Here is a 14311-nt window from a genome sequence, read left to right as displayed (position 1 = left end):
CTTTGAAAAAGTAAATGAAGCAGTGGACAGTGGTTATGTAGTGCATACAGCATATCTAGACATGGTCAAGGCCTTTCACACTATTCCCCATGTAGGCACTATTGACAGACTTGTCAATTTGAATATAAATCCTTTTACTGTGCAGTGGATCGCTAAATGGCTGTTTGACAGAACCTATGCGGCCGTCACTTCTGAAAGCAAAAAAGTTACCAGTGATGTATTGCGGGGCTCAGTTATGGGCTCTCCCCTATTTGGCATATATTTCTCAGACCTTTAGGCCAGCACTCCTGGCCTATATCTAACTAATTTTGCAAACAACTGTAAACTGGGTGTTGTTATTCAATCTTAGACGATGTTAACAAGTGGTGCAAGAACAATGCTCTCAAATTAAATGTGCAAAAGATGTAACAGTTCATTTTGGCAAACAAAACAATTTTACTTACTATACAGCAGATGCACCCCATAGCTCTCAACTAATCAGGGACAAATCTCAACAGAATCAGGGAAAAGTCTAGAAATAGTTAGGGACACTTAAAATATTAGTACTATTAACTTCAGACTGACAGAATAAGATAATTTGAAATAATATACTTCTTCTGAAGTAAAACAAGTCTAGAACTCTAATTAATGTCATAATTTGTTAAGTGTAATACACCACCTTTTCTCAAAAAGTTACCAGTTTTAAGAGGGATTAAAAGGGACAGAGCTAAAATCTTCATTAAAATCAGGGACAGTTAAGAGATATGACCACTCCAATCAAATATTGTTGTAAGGGATCTAGGCACTATTGTTGATAATTCCTTATCATTTGACCATCATGTCTCCTCAGCAGATCAGAAAGCGTTTCATCTGGCCAATCTAATTTCCAAAGGCATCTCCACCATATCCAAATAAGCCTTAATTTCCCCTTTATTTGTATCTTATCAGACCCATTATTTAATATAATGCACTTTTTGGCATGCACCTGTCTAAATATATCACACAACTTGAGAGACCTTAGAGTTTCATAACTAAAAGGATGGGTGGCCTCAAAAATCTTAGCTATGAGTTCAGACTAGCAGCCCTTTCTCTGTACTTAGTCTTTTACAGACTCCTCTGTGGAGTTATGTGTCCAGCCGTTCAAGTCATGAAATATCATACCCTATCTGACCTTCTATTCCTTTGCAAAACTGATGATACCTTAAATATTCGATTAAAGGAAATAAACTTTCAACAGCAGATAAGTAAGACATATGAGCGTGACAGATTCATAACCCAATGTATGCCTCACATCTGGGACAAACTTCTACTACATGTCAAGCAGAATGGCACCCTTGCCACCTTCAAGGTAAAGCCAGACAATTAGATGGGCAGCCTCAAATTCTCCTCCAGTCTATCTTGTCTTGCCCTCCTTGAGGCTAGAGGGAACTTTTGAATAGTTTTTTTTTTTTTTTTTTTTTGGGGGGGGGGGGGGTAGGCCTGAAATGCTCTTCAGACTGATTGCCTAGTACTTACCTATGTACCTATATATTGTTCCCACAGATTTTATTTATTTTTGTGTAGTTTGCTCCTTCCCTTTTCTAAGGATCCTAGCCCTAATTATTTTATTTACTTTATAACAATCAAACATTTTGTTACAGTTGATTTCATAGGATCACAGGAGGTTACTAGGCTAATGGCCCTATGTTCCTTACAAGCCTAGCCAAGTACAACCCCTGTTCCTAAGAATTTCAAGGTATTAAGCAGAACTAAGTCAACAACTACTGCCCCAGTCCAAGAGGGACACAGGTGAAACTCCCAGGGTGAATTTGCGGTTTCCCATCCAATCATCCAAATTATGCTTAAATAGGGTCAGCAAATGGCTCTGCTTCACCTGAAATAGAAGTAACCTCTGTGACATATATCTGTGTCTCCAGCAAGTCCTGTTGATGTCACATACTAGGTTGAGTTCCCCAGAGCAAGTGCATCTTATACCAGTTGATTTACGAATGTGCAGCATTTCCATTACAGGAAGATCTGAGATTGCTTTATATGCAAGGCACAGGTCACCTCCGAGTAGTCTGTAAGACACAGAGTATAGTGACAGTGATTTCAGTCTGTCAACGTATAACATATGGTGAAGACCCTGAATTTTCTTTGTAAGAAACCTCTGAGGTCTTTACAATTGCTGCAGGTGCCTGGTAAGGTACATACCAAAGGTAGCATTGTACTCAATTATTGGCCTGATGAGTGAGGAGTACAGGGGGGTTATAACCTGTTTTGTTTTAGATGCAATGCCCTTACTTATGATGTGGACTGTGGAGACATGGTGGTCAAAGTTTCAATCTGTGTGCCCAAATCTCTCACCAATAATTGCACACTTAGGGTGCTGTTATTAATGTGGTAATCTGCAGGGACATTGCCCTTGCTAAAGGGGATGATAATGCATTTTTGCATTGAGTTTCAGACCATAACTTTGGCTCCAATCATTTGTTTGTGTAAGTCCCACTCGTACGATGTTGGTATTGTTTGGGGACTCAATGACTACACCCAGTTTGCAATCATCAGCAAACTTTGTCAGCTAGGAACTAAACCTTCTATTTAAGGGGTAAAATAAACATTTCAGAGTTTTACTAGAAAGGTTCACCCAGACTCTGCTACACTTTGCTGTGAGGGAAAGGCTAGTTCGCTTTTTATTTGTTGCATTACTTTATTGCCTTTTTCTATTTTGAATACTGTGATTTGTTTTATTTACCTTGTGTTTTACTTGTATTCTGCTTTTAACTGCATATTAAAACTCTGTCTCTTGTGAGTCAGGCAGAAATATTTTTCCCCATCCTCCCACCCAGTTACTGTAGTGTTCTTAAACACCACTTTCTTTCTAGTTGCCTTCCCCTTATGTTAATTTGACCATATATCTCATTTCCTCTCTGTTTTTATTGGCTTTTGTGAGTAAGCACAAAATTATCATTTTGTGAAATCACTCCCCTTCAAATATTTAAATGTATTGGCCATCCTACTGTATTCCATAGTACCAGAATACAAAAGTGACCACCCCCTTTCAATCTATCTTGCTGTTTTAAAAATAGTGACTCTCCACTAAAACTTACCTTTTTAGACAGGTAAAGCTTAAGTTACCTACTTTCACATGTAACTCCTCTAGTGCATACTGCAGTGTTTAGGGTAAAGCATTTTTTTTTCATCTTACCTTTAAGCATCCCTGTGACTAGCACTTGCTTTAAAACCTGCTGGAAAGCACTAGGAAGTCTTAAACTGATACAAGCACTTAACTCTCCTTGTTAATAAGGAGAAATTAATCGTAGGCACTAAACAGCATATAATTGCAAAATACCTTGCTAAGGTAATGGAAAATAGCTCTTGTACTTTACAAAAAAAAAGCACCAAACCAGGCATGTCCAAGGGTCAGCTTCCGGTGATGTATCTTGTCCACCTGGTGAATCTGGGCATACTGGGGCAATGCATCAATTGCCTCATGTACATAGGCAACCCTCTCCTCCTACCACCCGACACTACAACCTGCGAGAGATGCACTTACATAGCCAAACTGAGCCAGACTGGAAGCAAAGCTCTCTCCACCCAAGATTGTGCTAGACAGTCAAGAGGAGAAGGTTAACACCCGCACTACACCTCAAGCAACACATAGCCCTTCTAAACCCACATCACCACCACCCACACATAGCAACACTGAACCCACATATGTGGAGGCCCTTAAAATTAACCTGCCCAAGCAACAAGGACCTCCGAAGCTGAAACGCAAACATCAATCACAATCAAAGTGTCACACATCTCACAACACCAGTGTGCCACCCAACAACAGCCCCTAAGGCAAGACAATGTACCCAACACTTTAGTCATAGGTGACTCTATAGTCAGGCACACTGATGTCCCACTCACCAGGCTGAACAAGGAGAAAATTACAGTCAGCTGCCTGTCGGCTGCCAGGATCCACCACATAACGCATGCACTCAAGTCACTCCACAAGAAGTACAAATATGACTCTGTCACTGTCCATGTTGGAGTGAATGACTTGAGACGTACCTCTCTGGACTACATGAAAAGAGACATGGAAGAGCTCTCGGATCATGTGGCCCAGGCAGGTATGACCCTAGCCCTGAGTAGCATCCTGCCTACGCCCAGAATGATACCACAGTATAAGGACAAAATGATTGACTTCAACAATTGGATAAGCTTCTGGTGTCATTCACAGGGGATCCAGTATCTGTCTGCCTGGGACGACATGATCGACAGACCATGATGCTTTGCCAGAGATGGTCTGCACCTGTTGCCCCTGGGATTCAGGTTACTGGCTAAGGCTCTTGCCACCCCTATAGTACCTTTTTTAGGCAAAGTTCAAAAAAACAAAACCACCACCATAACACGTACAAGCATGCAAAATATGAAGGTGATGCTATTCAATGCTAGAAGTCTAAACCTCAAAATGCACTCTCTCGAGGCACTCCTAAAAATGGAGAACATCAATATCTGTGCAGTAACTGAGACTTGGTTCAAGGCTGAAGAGAGCACCCCTGCAATACCAGGCTACAACTCTTACCACACTTTTCGGCCACCAAACCAGGACCGAAACACTAAAAATGGAGGAGTGTCCATATTCACCAAAGATATTCACAACACCAGGCTAGTTGCCCAACACAATGCCTCTGAAATTCTCCAGGTGCAACTAACACTAGGCAAGACTGCAATCCAAATTATAGCTTGCTACAGATGCCCCAAGATTCTCACTACACCTTTCTAAACATACTGGAGAATATTAAGATACAACTAAACACCCTAATACTGGGTGATTTCAACTACCCTGCCATTAACTGGGAAAACTACTCGTGTACTAACACCTTTACCCAACGGATCTTGGAATTCATAAATTACAATGCCCTGGATCAACAAATCCTTAGTCCCACCAGGGGCTCCGATATCCTATACCTGGTCATTACCAACATGGGAAATCGATGCTCCACACCTATGGTCACCCTCTTGTTGGTCAGGTCTGACAATAAGCTATCACCTTTAATATCCAAATCCCACCCCACCCCCCAGTAAGGAAACCTCCGTAAAAAACTTCTCCAAAGCCAACATCATGCTACTCAAGTCAGAAGTGACAAACGTCATGACACCCATGCAGAGGAACTGAAAGTTCGACTGATCCTACACTAAGGCACTGTACGAGCACATCCACTCGTGCATAAATCATGCCATCCCCAATAGAACCAAGACGCTCTCCTTCAAAAAAAGGAAGCCAATCTGGTGGTCCCTTGCCATAAACAAACTTTATAACAAAAGGAAGAAACTGTTGCAGAAAAGAGGAAAATCCCAGGATGCAAAAATCTCCCTTACCCACCAGCCTCAGTAAGAAGCTGAGATCCCTCATAAAATCCTCCAAATCTAGTTACGAAAATAAAATTGCCAAAGATTCCAAAGACAACAACAAGGCATTCTATAGGTATGTCAAGAATTTAAATGGCAATGCTCAGATCTGCTCTGAGCTACAACAGAATGGCATTAAATATACTGATCCCAAGGATATTGCCAATATCCTGGCAGATTGATTTAGTGCAAACTTCACCCCCCCTCTCACCCCCTAAAGGGCCCATCTCAATACCGAAAGATTGCCAAATTCTGGTAATAACTGCCACACAGGTAAAAAATGCACTCTCCAAAGCTAAGAAAAGAGCATCCATGGGATGAGACGACATCCCAGGCTGTGTACTACATGAACTACAAAATGAACTGGAACCTCACCTAAGTGTCATGTTTAATCATAGCCTCACCTCAGGTTTTGTGCCCACTGAGTGGCACACAGCTACAGTTATCCCACTCCACAAGGGGGGATCCACCTTGGATCCCAGGAACTACCGCCCCATCAGTCTGATGAGCCTGATCTGCAAGGCCATGGAATGCATTATCATGGAACTTATAAACAAAGACATCGGCAACCTTCAAACACTGGACCCCATGCAGTTTGGGTTTGTGAAGGGCTGATCTTGTCTCCTGAACCTGACTGACTTCTTTGAATCAGTCTCCAGAGCCGTGGACAAGGGTAAGGTGGTCCACACAGCCTATCTGGACCTCACCAAGGCCTTCAACACCACCCCCTCTTTGAAATCAAAGATAAACTTACTAAGCTGGGCATTAATCCCTATGTCACTCGATAGGTTGCCAGCTGGCTTATTGACAGAACATACACTGTAAAAGTAGTGGACTCCAAATCCAGCTCCAGACAAGTGACGAGTAGAGTACCTCAGGGTTCAGTCCTGGGACCACTCTTGTTTGGCATCTACTTCTCTGAATTCATAAATTCCAGTGCCTTGGATCACCTTATCCACACCCCCACCAGGGGCAGCAATATCCTAGACCTGGTCATTACCAACATGGGCAACCGGTGTTCCACACCAGAGGTAATTTCCTCATTGTTCAGATCCGACCACAAGCTAATCACCCTAGACATCAACATCCCACCGCAAAAAAATTCTCTAAAGCCAACTTCACGCTTCTTAAGCCAGAAGTAGCAAACTTCATGACACCCATGCTGACGGACAATAGAGGTACGACTGATGAATCGTATACAAATGCACTTTATAAGCACTTACAAGAGTGCATGGATCGTGTAATCCCTAACAGAACCAAGATGCTATCCTCCAAAAAAAGGAAGCAAATCTGGTGGTCCCCTGCCATAAACAAACTCTACAACAGAAGAAAGAAACTGTTGCAAAAAGGAGTAAAATCCCATGATTGAGGGAACTCCATGGTCAGCCTCAGTAATAAGCTGAGATCCCTCATAAAATCCTGCAAAGCTAGTTATGAAAACAAAATTACCACTGATTCTAAAGACAACCACAAAGCATTCTATAGCTATGTTAAGAATCTCAATGGCAACACTCAGATCTGTTCTGAGTTGCAGCTCAATGGCACTAAATATACAGACCCAACTGATATTGCCAACATCCTGGCAGACAGGTTCAGTGCTAACTTTACCTCTCTCTCACCCCCTAAAGAGCCCATTTCTATACTATAAGAATGCAAAGTTCCTGTATTCACAGCTGCACAGGTAAAAAACACACACTCCAAAGCCAAGAACACAGCATCCATGGGACGTGACAACAGCCCAGGCTGCATTCTACACAAACTACAGAACGAACTGGCACCCCACCTAAGTACCATGTTCAGTCATAGCCTCACCTTAGGCTTTGTGTCCATTGAATGATGCACAGCAACGGTTATCCCACTCCACAAAGGGGGAGCCACCACGGACCTCGGGAACTGACACCCCATTAGCCTGACGAACCTGGTCTGCAAGGCTATGGAACATATCATCATGGAACTTATAAACAATGACATTGGTAATCTCCAAACTCTGGACTCTACCCAGTTCAGGTTTGTAAAAGGCAGATCATGTCTCCTAAACTTGATAGACATTTTTGAAGTGGTCACCAAAGCTGCAGATGAGGGTAAGGTGGTTCACACAGCCTAACTAGATCTCGCCAAGGCTTTCGACACCATCCCCCACTCTGGAATTATAGATAAACTCACTAAACTAGGTATAAATCCCTATGTCACAAGATGGGTTGCCAAATGGCTCACTGACAGTACCCACACTGCGAAAGCAGCAGACTCTATATCCAACTTTAGACCAGTGACAAATGGAGTACCACAGGGTTCAGTCCTGGATCCTCTCCTATTTGGTATCCACTTCTCTGAAGTAAAGACTAACACAGAAGGTCTTTGGCTAACAAAGTTCACAGATGACTGCAAACTAGGAGCCATAATCAAAACTCCTAATGATGTGGAAATCCTACAAAAGGGCCTCACTGAGACAGATGCCTGGTGTCAAAGCCATGGCCTCAAGCTCAATGCCAAAAAGTACATTGTCATATCTTTTGGTAAAAACTCTGTACCCATGAACTACCATATAGGCAGTAGTCTACTTAACACCGAAAGTGTGATAAGAGACCTTGGGACACAGGTGGACAGTAGTCTCTTCTTTGATAATCACATCGCCACAGTAGTCAGGAAATCCTTCAACGTGGCACACCTCATCACAAAAGGTTTCTCATCCAGGAAAAAAGAGGTCATTGTTCCCCTTTACTCATCACTTATTAGACCCATTATAGAGTACAATGCCCCTTTTGGTATGTACCTCACAAGACATCTACAACAACTGGAAAGGCCGAAGAAATACCTCACAAAGAGGATTACCGGCCTCAAACAGATGCCCTATGCAGACCGTCTCAAAAAACTCCAGCTTTACTCTGTCGCATATCGCCTACTCAGAGGCGATCTCTGCCTAACATACAAAGCTAAGTCAAACCCAGAGCTGTTGAACATGCTCCACTTAAAGAAATCCCAATCCCTCCATGCTACACGCTCTAGGGACCTAAACCTTGTCACCACAATAAACAGAACATGCTGGAGGGATAGATTCTTGTCCCAGAGACTTCCCATACTCTGGAGCAAACTACCTATCTATATCAAACAAAGTTCCTCATTAGCACTCTTCAAGAAAAATCTTGATGGTTGGATGGGAGATAGGAAATTCACCCCGGTGATCACTTCTGTGGCTCTGCTTGATAGGGGCACAGGAAAATAATTTTCTTGGGTGGCAAAAGCCAGGGTACCGTTTGGCTAGGCTTATATAGGCCCTAGGGCCAATAGCCTAGTACCTACCTATGAACCTATGAAGTACAGGCCAACACTAAGGGACTCTGGCTTACAAAGTTCGCAGATGACTGCAAACTGGGAGCCATTATTGAATCCCCAAATGATGTGGGTATTCTACAAAAGGGCCTTACAGAAACACATGCTTGGTGCCAGAGCCATGGGCTCAAGCTTAATGCCAAGAAATGTACAGTTATCCCCTTTGGGAAAAAACATGTACCCATGAATTACCACATAGGTGGCAGTACACTAAACACTGAAAGTGTGATGAGAGACTTAGGGACACAGGTGGACAGTGGTCTCACCTTTGATAACCACATCGCCACAACAGTCAGGAAATCCTTCTGTGTGACACACCTCATCACTAAGGTGTTTTCATCCAGAAAAAAGGAGGTCACTGTCCCACTGTACTCATCGCTCATTAGACCCATTATAGAGTAGAATGCCCCATTTGATATGTACCTCACAAGACATCTGCAACAGCTGGAAAGGCTGCAGAAATACCTCACTAAACGAATCACTGGCCTAAAGCAGATGCCCTATGCTGACCGTCTAAAAAACTCCAGCTATACTCTGTGGCATATCGTCTACTCAGAGGAGATCTCTGCTTAACATACAAGGCCATGTCAAACCCTGAGCTGTTGGACATGCCCCACTTAAAGAAATCCCAATCCCTCAGAGCCACATGCTCCTGGGATCTAAACCTTGTCATCACAATGAACAAAACATGCTGGAGGGATAGGTTCCTGAACCAGAGACTCCCCATACTCTGGAATAGACTGCCCATACATGTCAAGCAGAGTGCCTCCTTGGCCCTCTTCAAAAGGAACCTTGATGATTTGATGGGAGATAGGAAATTCACCCTGGGGATCACGTCAGTCGCCCTGCTAGACAGGGGTCCAGGGAAGTAAATATTGTGGGAAGAAATATCCAGGGAATTGTTATGGCTAGGCTTGTATAGGCCCTAGGGTCGATAGCCTAGTACCAACCTATGAACCTATGAACTCTGCCACCTCCAACTCTGACTCCTGTCTTTTCATCAGTGCCACTGTCTGCAACCCATTCAACATAGCTGGTCTCACTACCATCTTGTAGACACTCCACCCTGCCCGCACTCTCTTCTTCACCTCTCTTCCACACTCACCACTACTCTGAATTGTTGATCCTAAGTATTTAAACTCTGCCACCTTCGTCAACTCTACTTCCTGCATCCTCACCATTCCTCTATCCTCCCTCTGATGCACACACATATATTCTGTCTTAGTCCTGCTGACCTTCATTCCTGTCCTCTCTAGAGCATATCTTCACCTCTTCAGGGTCTTCTCTACCTGTTCTCTACTTTCACTACAAATCACAGTGTCATCCGCAAACATCATAGTCCACAGAGACGCCTGTCTGATCTCGTCTGTCAACCTGTCCATCACCACTGCAAATACGAAAGGGCTCAGAGCTAATCTTTGATGTAATCCCATCTCCACCTTGACCACATCAGTAACTCCTACTGCAGACCTCACCACTGTCACACTGTGCTCGTACATATCCTGTACCACTCTTTCATACTTTTCTGCCACTCCCGACTTCCTCATACAAAACCACAGCTCCTCTCTAGGCACTCTGTGATATGCTTTCTCTAAGTCCACAAAGACACAATGCAACTCCTTCTGAACTTCTCTACACTTCTCATGCACGGTTAATGTAATTTTGCAAATACGAAGTTTCACTATGCAACACTGTCCCTGGCATGACTGTTCTGTGGTACACTCATCCATCCATCCATCCATCCATCCATCCATCCATCCATCCATCCATCCATCCATCCATCAGGTCACATCTATGTAACATCACCATGCTATTTACCACAGTGCGGTCATATTAAAATACTTTCTGAATACTCCCATTATGTTCTAACAATGCAATGACACCTGATTTAAAATACATACTTAAGCTTTCAGATTTTTTTTCTTTTTGCACCCTCCCAGGACCCTGACTAATGGCTAAACTTCCAACATCCAAACAGCCCATTCATTCCAGGGGCACAAAAGCTGGACATTTCTAAGCTGGGTGAGTGCCCTACAGCTCATTTGCTCATTCCCAGGACACATGATCAGACCTTCCATCCCCCAGCAAAAGTTCCAGTGGTAGGGAGTAAGTCAGCTTGCTGGTCCTGGAAGGTGGCCTACCTGTCTCCTTGAAGGGAAGCATTCCCTTATTTTTACTGGTGCCAGACACTGTGACATTACGGGCAGGCTGGCTACAACTCCACCAGGTAACACCTAGTGTTCCCACTAGGTGTCACCCTTCCAATTAGCCAAAGTCAGCCCACCCCATGATGGATGAGTCAGCAACAATGACCCACTCCTGTCCCTCGCCCAAGTCAACTCCTACAATAACTGAAGCAGCTGCTCACACTAGGGTCACCTCCAGCTTTGTTAGAGCTGTATCCCTCTATGCCAAACTTTCTAATTTTTATACCAACGTTATAACATCTGGTCATTAAAAATGAAGTAATTTCTTTTTTCAAAATTTTTTCTTATTTATTGTTCATTTGTTGACCAGAGAAGTGGGCTGGTTCTAATAGACTTTTTTAGCAATGACCAATCCTAACGGCAAATCTTAAAAAACAAGGCCATAATAATCAGTAGTGAATAGAGCTGTATATATAATAAAATAAATAATGCTGAATGAAATAATATCAGACACTAACAACAGTTCAGATATTTTGTAAATGTAAATCAGACTAAAGAAGGACAGCACATCTATTTATTCACTGACATATAAAAGTGACTTTTTCCCTTTAATCTCATAGCATTCTCTTCATCTAAAACAAATCAACATGCCTTCTCCAATCTGTTGTTCAACATAATGTAACTGTAATAAAATAAGAAAGGGAAAAAAAAAAAAACAAGAAAACTAGAAAATGCAAACCTCCAATTCCAGGGCGGAAATTTCGAGCATACCCTTTCATCAAATCATCCAGATTTGGTAACCAGGCTATCTGAATGTCTGTACCAACATAATCTCCGATGTCATTCATTGCTCTGTTAAAAATAAATAATAAGCTGTCACACAACAGTAAAACAGCAAAAAAGTCATATTTTTTTTTCTGTCAGAATCCTGTGGTCTTTGTTTTCTGCTTCTCTCTATGAAAGGTGAGTAAACATAGTCAATGCAAAACCTACATTTCAGAATTTATATAATAAAAATAAAACAGCAATAGCCTTGTCAGTCTGCCAATGGCAACATTCTGTTGCTCTTGCAAGAAATGTGTCCATATGTGTTACATATATATATGTGTGTGTGTATATATATATATATATATATATATATATATATATATATATATATATATAGAGGTCTTCCTGAAAATATCGAAAAGACCACATCAGGGAAGATGAAATCATTGGGACGACATCTTCTAAACTTGAAACCATCGAACACCTGGATCATCGAAATCAAATCACAGGAAAAGAACCACTTGGCCACCAAGGTGAACATTGCCCTTTCCCCACTGTACTGCAGTCTTGGAGTTGGTATATTGAGTTGGGGGGGGGGGGGTGCAGCCCCCTACTTCAGAGGACTTTACTTGCTTCATTGTTTGTTTTGTTGTCCTGGTGGCCAAGTGTTTTTTTTTTGCCGGGATAGCTTTCAGGGTTCTGGGTGATCGATGTTTTCAACTTTCGAAGATGCCATCTCAATGATTTTGTCTTCGCTGATGTGGTCTTTCGATATTTTTAGGTAGACACATATATATATATATATATATATATATATATATATATATATATGTGTGTGTGTGTGTGTGCGCGCGCACATGTACATATATATCACAGACAGTCTGTCTCCTGAATACTAAAATCTGCCTCTTTGATACTCTATACCTCAATGTTAGATTATTGTATGAATTGTTAATTTAATTTATTCCACACTGTATGTTTCATCTCCTTTTTGTGTATGCAATGAAAGCGGTCATGAAATCAAACAAATGTTCCGTGTAATTACCTTGTATTCTATGTGTTTTTGGAGCTTATCTCCCTGGGCATCCACTGAAAATGGACCCGAGTCCAGTCGGACTTTCCCGATTAACAAATGTAAAATAAATAAAAAATAAATAAATAAAAATGTGTGTGTGTGTGTGTGTGTTTGTGTGACTGAGTTTGTGTGTGTGTGTGTGTGTGTGTGTGTGTGTGTGTGTGTGTGTGTATGTATATATATATATATATATATATGTATGCATAAATATTTTGGTCGACTCTGGTCGATTAATACTGTTTTTTTGTTAATTTAACTGCTGAGGCTGCCCACTAAAGTGTGCTAGCCTGTGTAAATCGATTTTACTGTTTGCTTAATTGCATTTCTGTGTGCTTTCCTGAAAACAAAAACAAAAAAAATACTCCTTGTTTTCCCGCCTTTGCTCGACTAGTTAAGACCAGTATACAGGCTTTGCTGTATTCTGGGCTGTGTGTAGTTCCTGTGTTGGCCATTGCCTTACTTGGATAGAAGGAAGTTTCTGAGCTCACCAGTGGGAGTGGGGAGCCTTGAGCAGCCTATCTGTCCCTGGGGGAAGTGACCTCAGCACTTGAGCTGTAAATCATTGGTTGCTTTGGACCATTTCTAGGTCTTTTCAAGTTCCCTGTATAAAAATCCGCCTCAGGGCGTTTTGTGATTGGGCATAGCAGCAGCGGTTATACAGGTTTAAACTATTTCTAGCTCCGCCAAGTCTGCTCTTCAATTTTTCCCTTAGAAGCTCTACTCAGTCTATTTAGCTGTATATATTAGCACTTGTTTTCGGAACTTCTATCCTTAGCAAGCACTCATAATAAAATAAGCACTCTTATCCTAAAGTAAGCACTACAGGCATCCACTACCCCCTGTGAATACCCACTTCCCTTAAAGGCACAGCACTCCTTATAATATTCTAGTATGTCGAGTGGTAGACCACTAGCATCCTCTCTTGTTCAGCTGGTTAATCTGGGAATCTTAAGACAATGTTACAATTGTCTCATGTACACAGACAACCCTCTCCTCCTTCCTACTAACACGTATACTTGTGAGAGATGTAACTATATAGCCAGACTGGAGGCTGAACTCTCTCAACTCAGGACTGGCAAGACCAGACAGGAGGAGAAGGTACCCACACAGGAAGCAAAACCGGTCACACATAAAACCACCACTACTACAAACCAAACTCATAAGAACACAAAGACATACTCGGAGGCTCTTATAAAAAACTTACCAAAACAACAGAGGCCTCCAAAGCAGACACCCAGAAATACACCCCCACAAAACGCAACACCTACAACACATACCTCAAGCAACAGGTGTGTCACACAATCACAGCCCCTAAGGCAAAACACTATGCCAGAGACATTAGTAATAGGTGACTCTATAGTCAGACACACCGGCGTTCCACTTACCAGGCTGAATAAGGAGAGGGTAACGGTGAGCTGCCTATCGGGAGCTAGGATCCGCCACATTACACACGCACTCAGGTCACTCCAAAGCAAGTACAAGTATGATGCAGTCATTGTCCATGCTGGTGTGAATGACCTGAGACGTACCTCCCTGGACTACATGAAAAGAGACATTGAGGAGCTCTCCGATTATGTAGCCCAGACTGGTATGACCCTGACCCTGAGCAGCATCCTGCCTTCACCAAGAATGATGC

The 14311-nt window shown here is 42.3% G+C and overlaps 1 protein-coding gene across 2 annotated transcripts in view; it reads right to left on the bottom strand.

The window, feature by feature from the left end:
- The window catches only part of GABRD (gamma-aminobutyric acid type A receptor subunit delta), a 583111-nt gene that overhangs the window by 231893 nt on the left and 336907 nt on the right, over positions 1-14311 (bottom strand). For both annotated transcript variants that reach the window (XM_044062946.1, XM_044062945.1), the window contains exon 2: positions 11572-11684. In XM_044062946.1, the coding sequence (XP_043918881.1) occupies positions 11572-11684 (113 nt within the window). The remainder of the gene's footprint in view (positions 1-11571; positions 11685-14311) is intronic.

This window comes from Protopterus annectens, chromosome 2.part1, assembly GCF_019279795.1.
Source record: "Protopterus annectens isolate FY-2018-M chromosome 2.part1, PAN1.0, whole genome shotgun sequence".
Classification (NCBI taxonomy): domain Eukaryota; kingdom Metazoa; phylum Chordata; order Ceratodontiformes; family Protopteridae; genus Protopterus; species Protopterus annectens.
The sequence above is the reverse complement of the archived record's forward strand: the minus strand, read 5'-3'. Positions and strand labels throughout refer to the sequence as shown.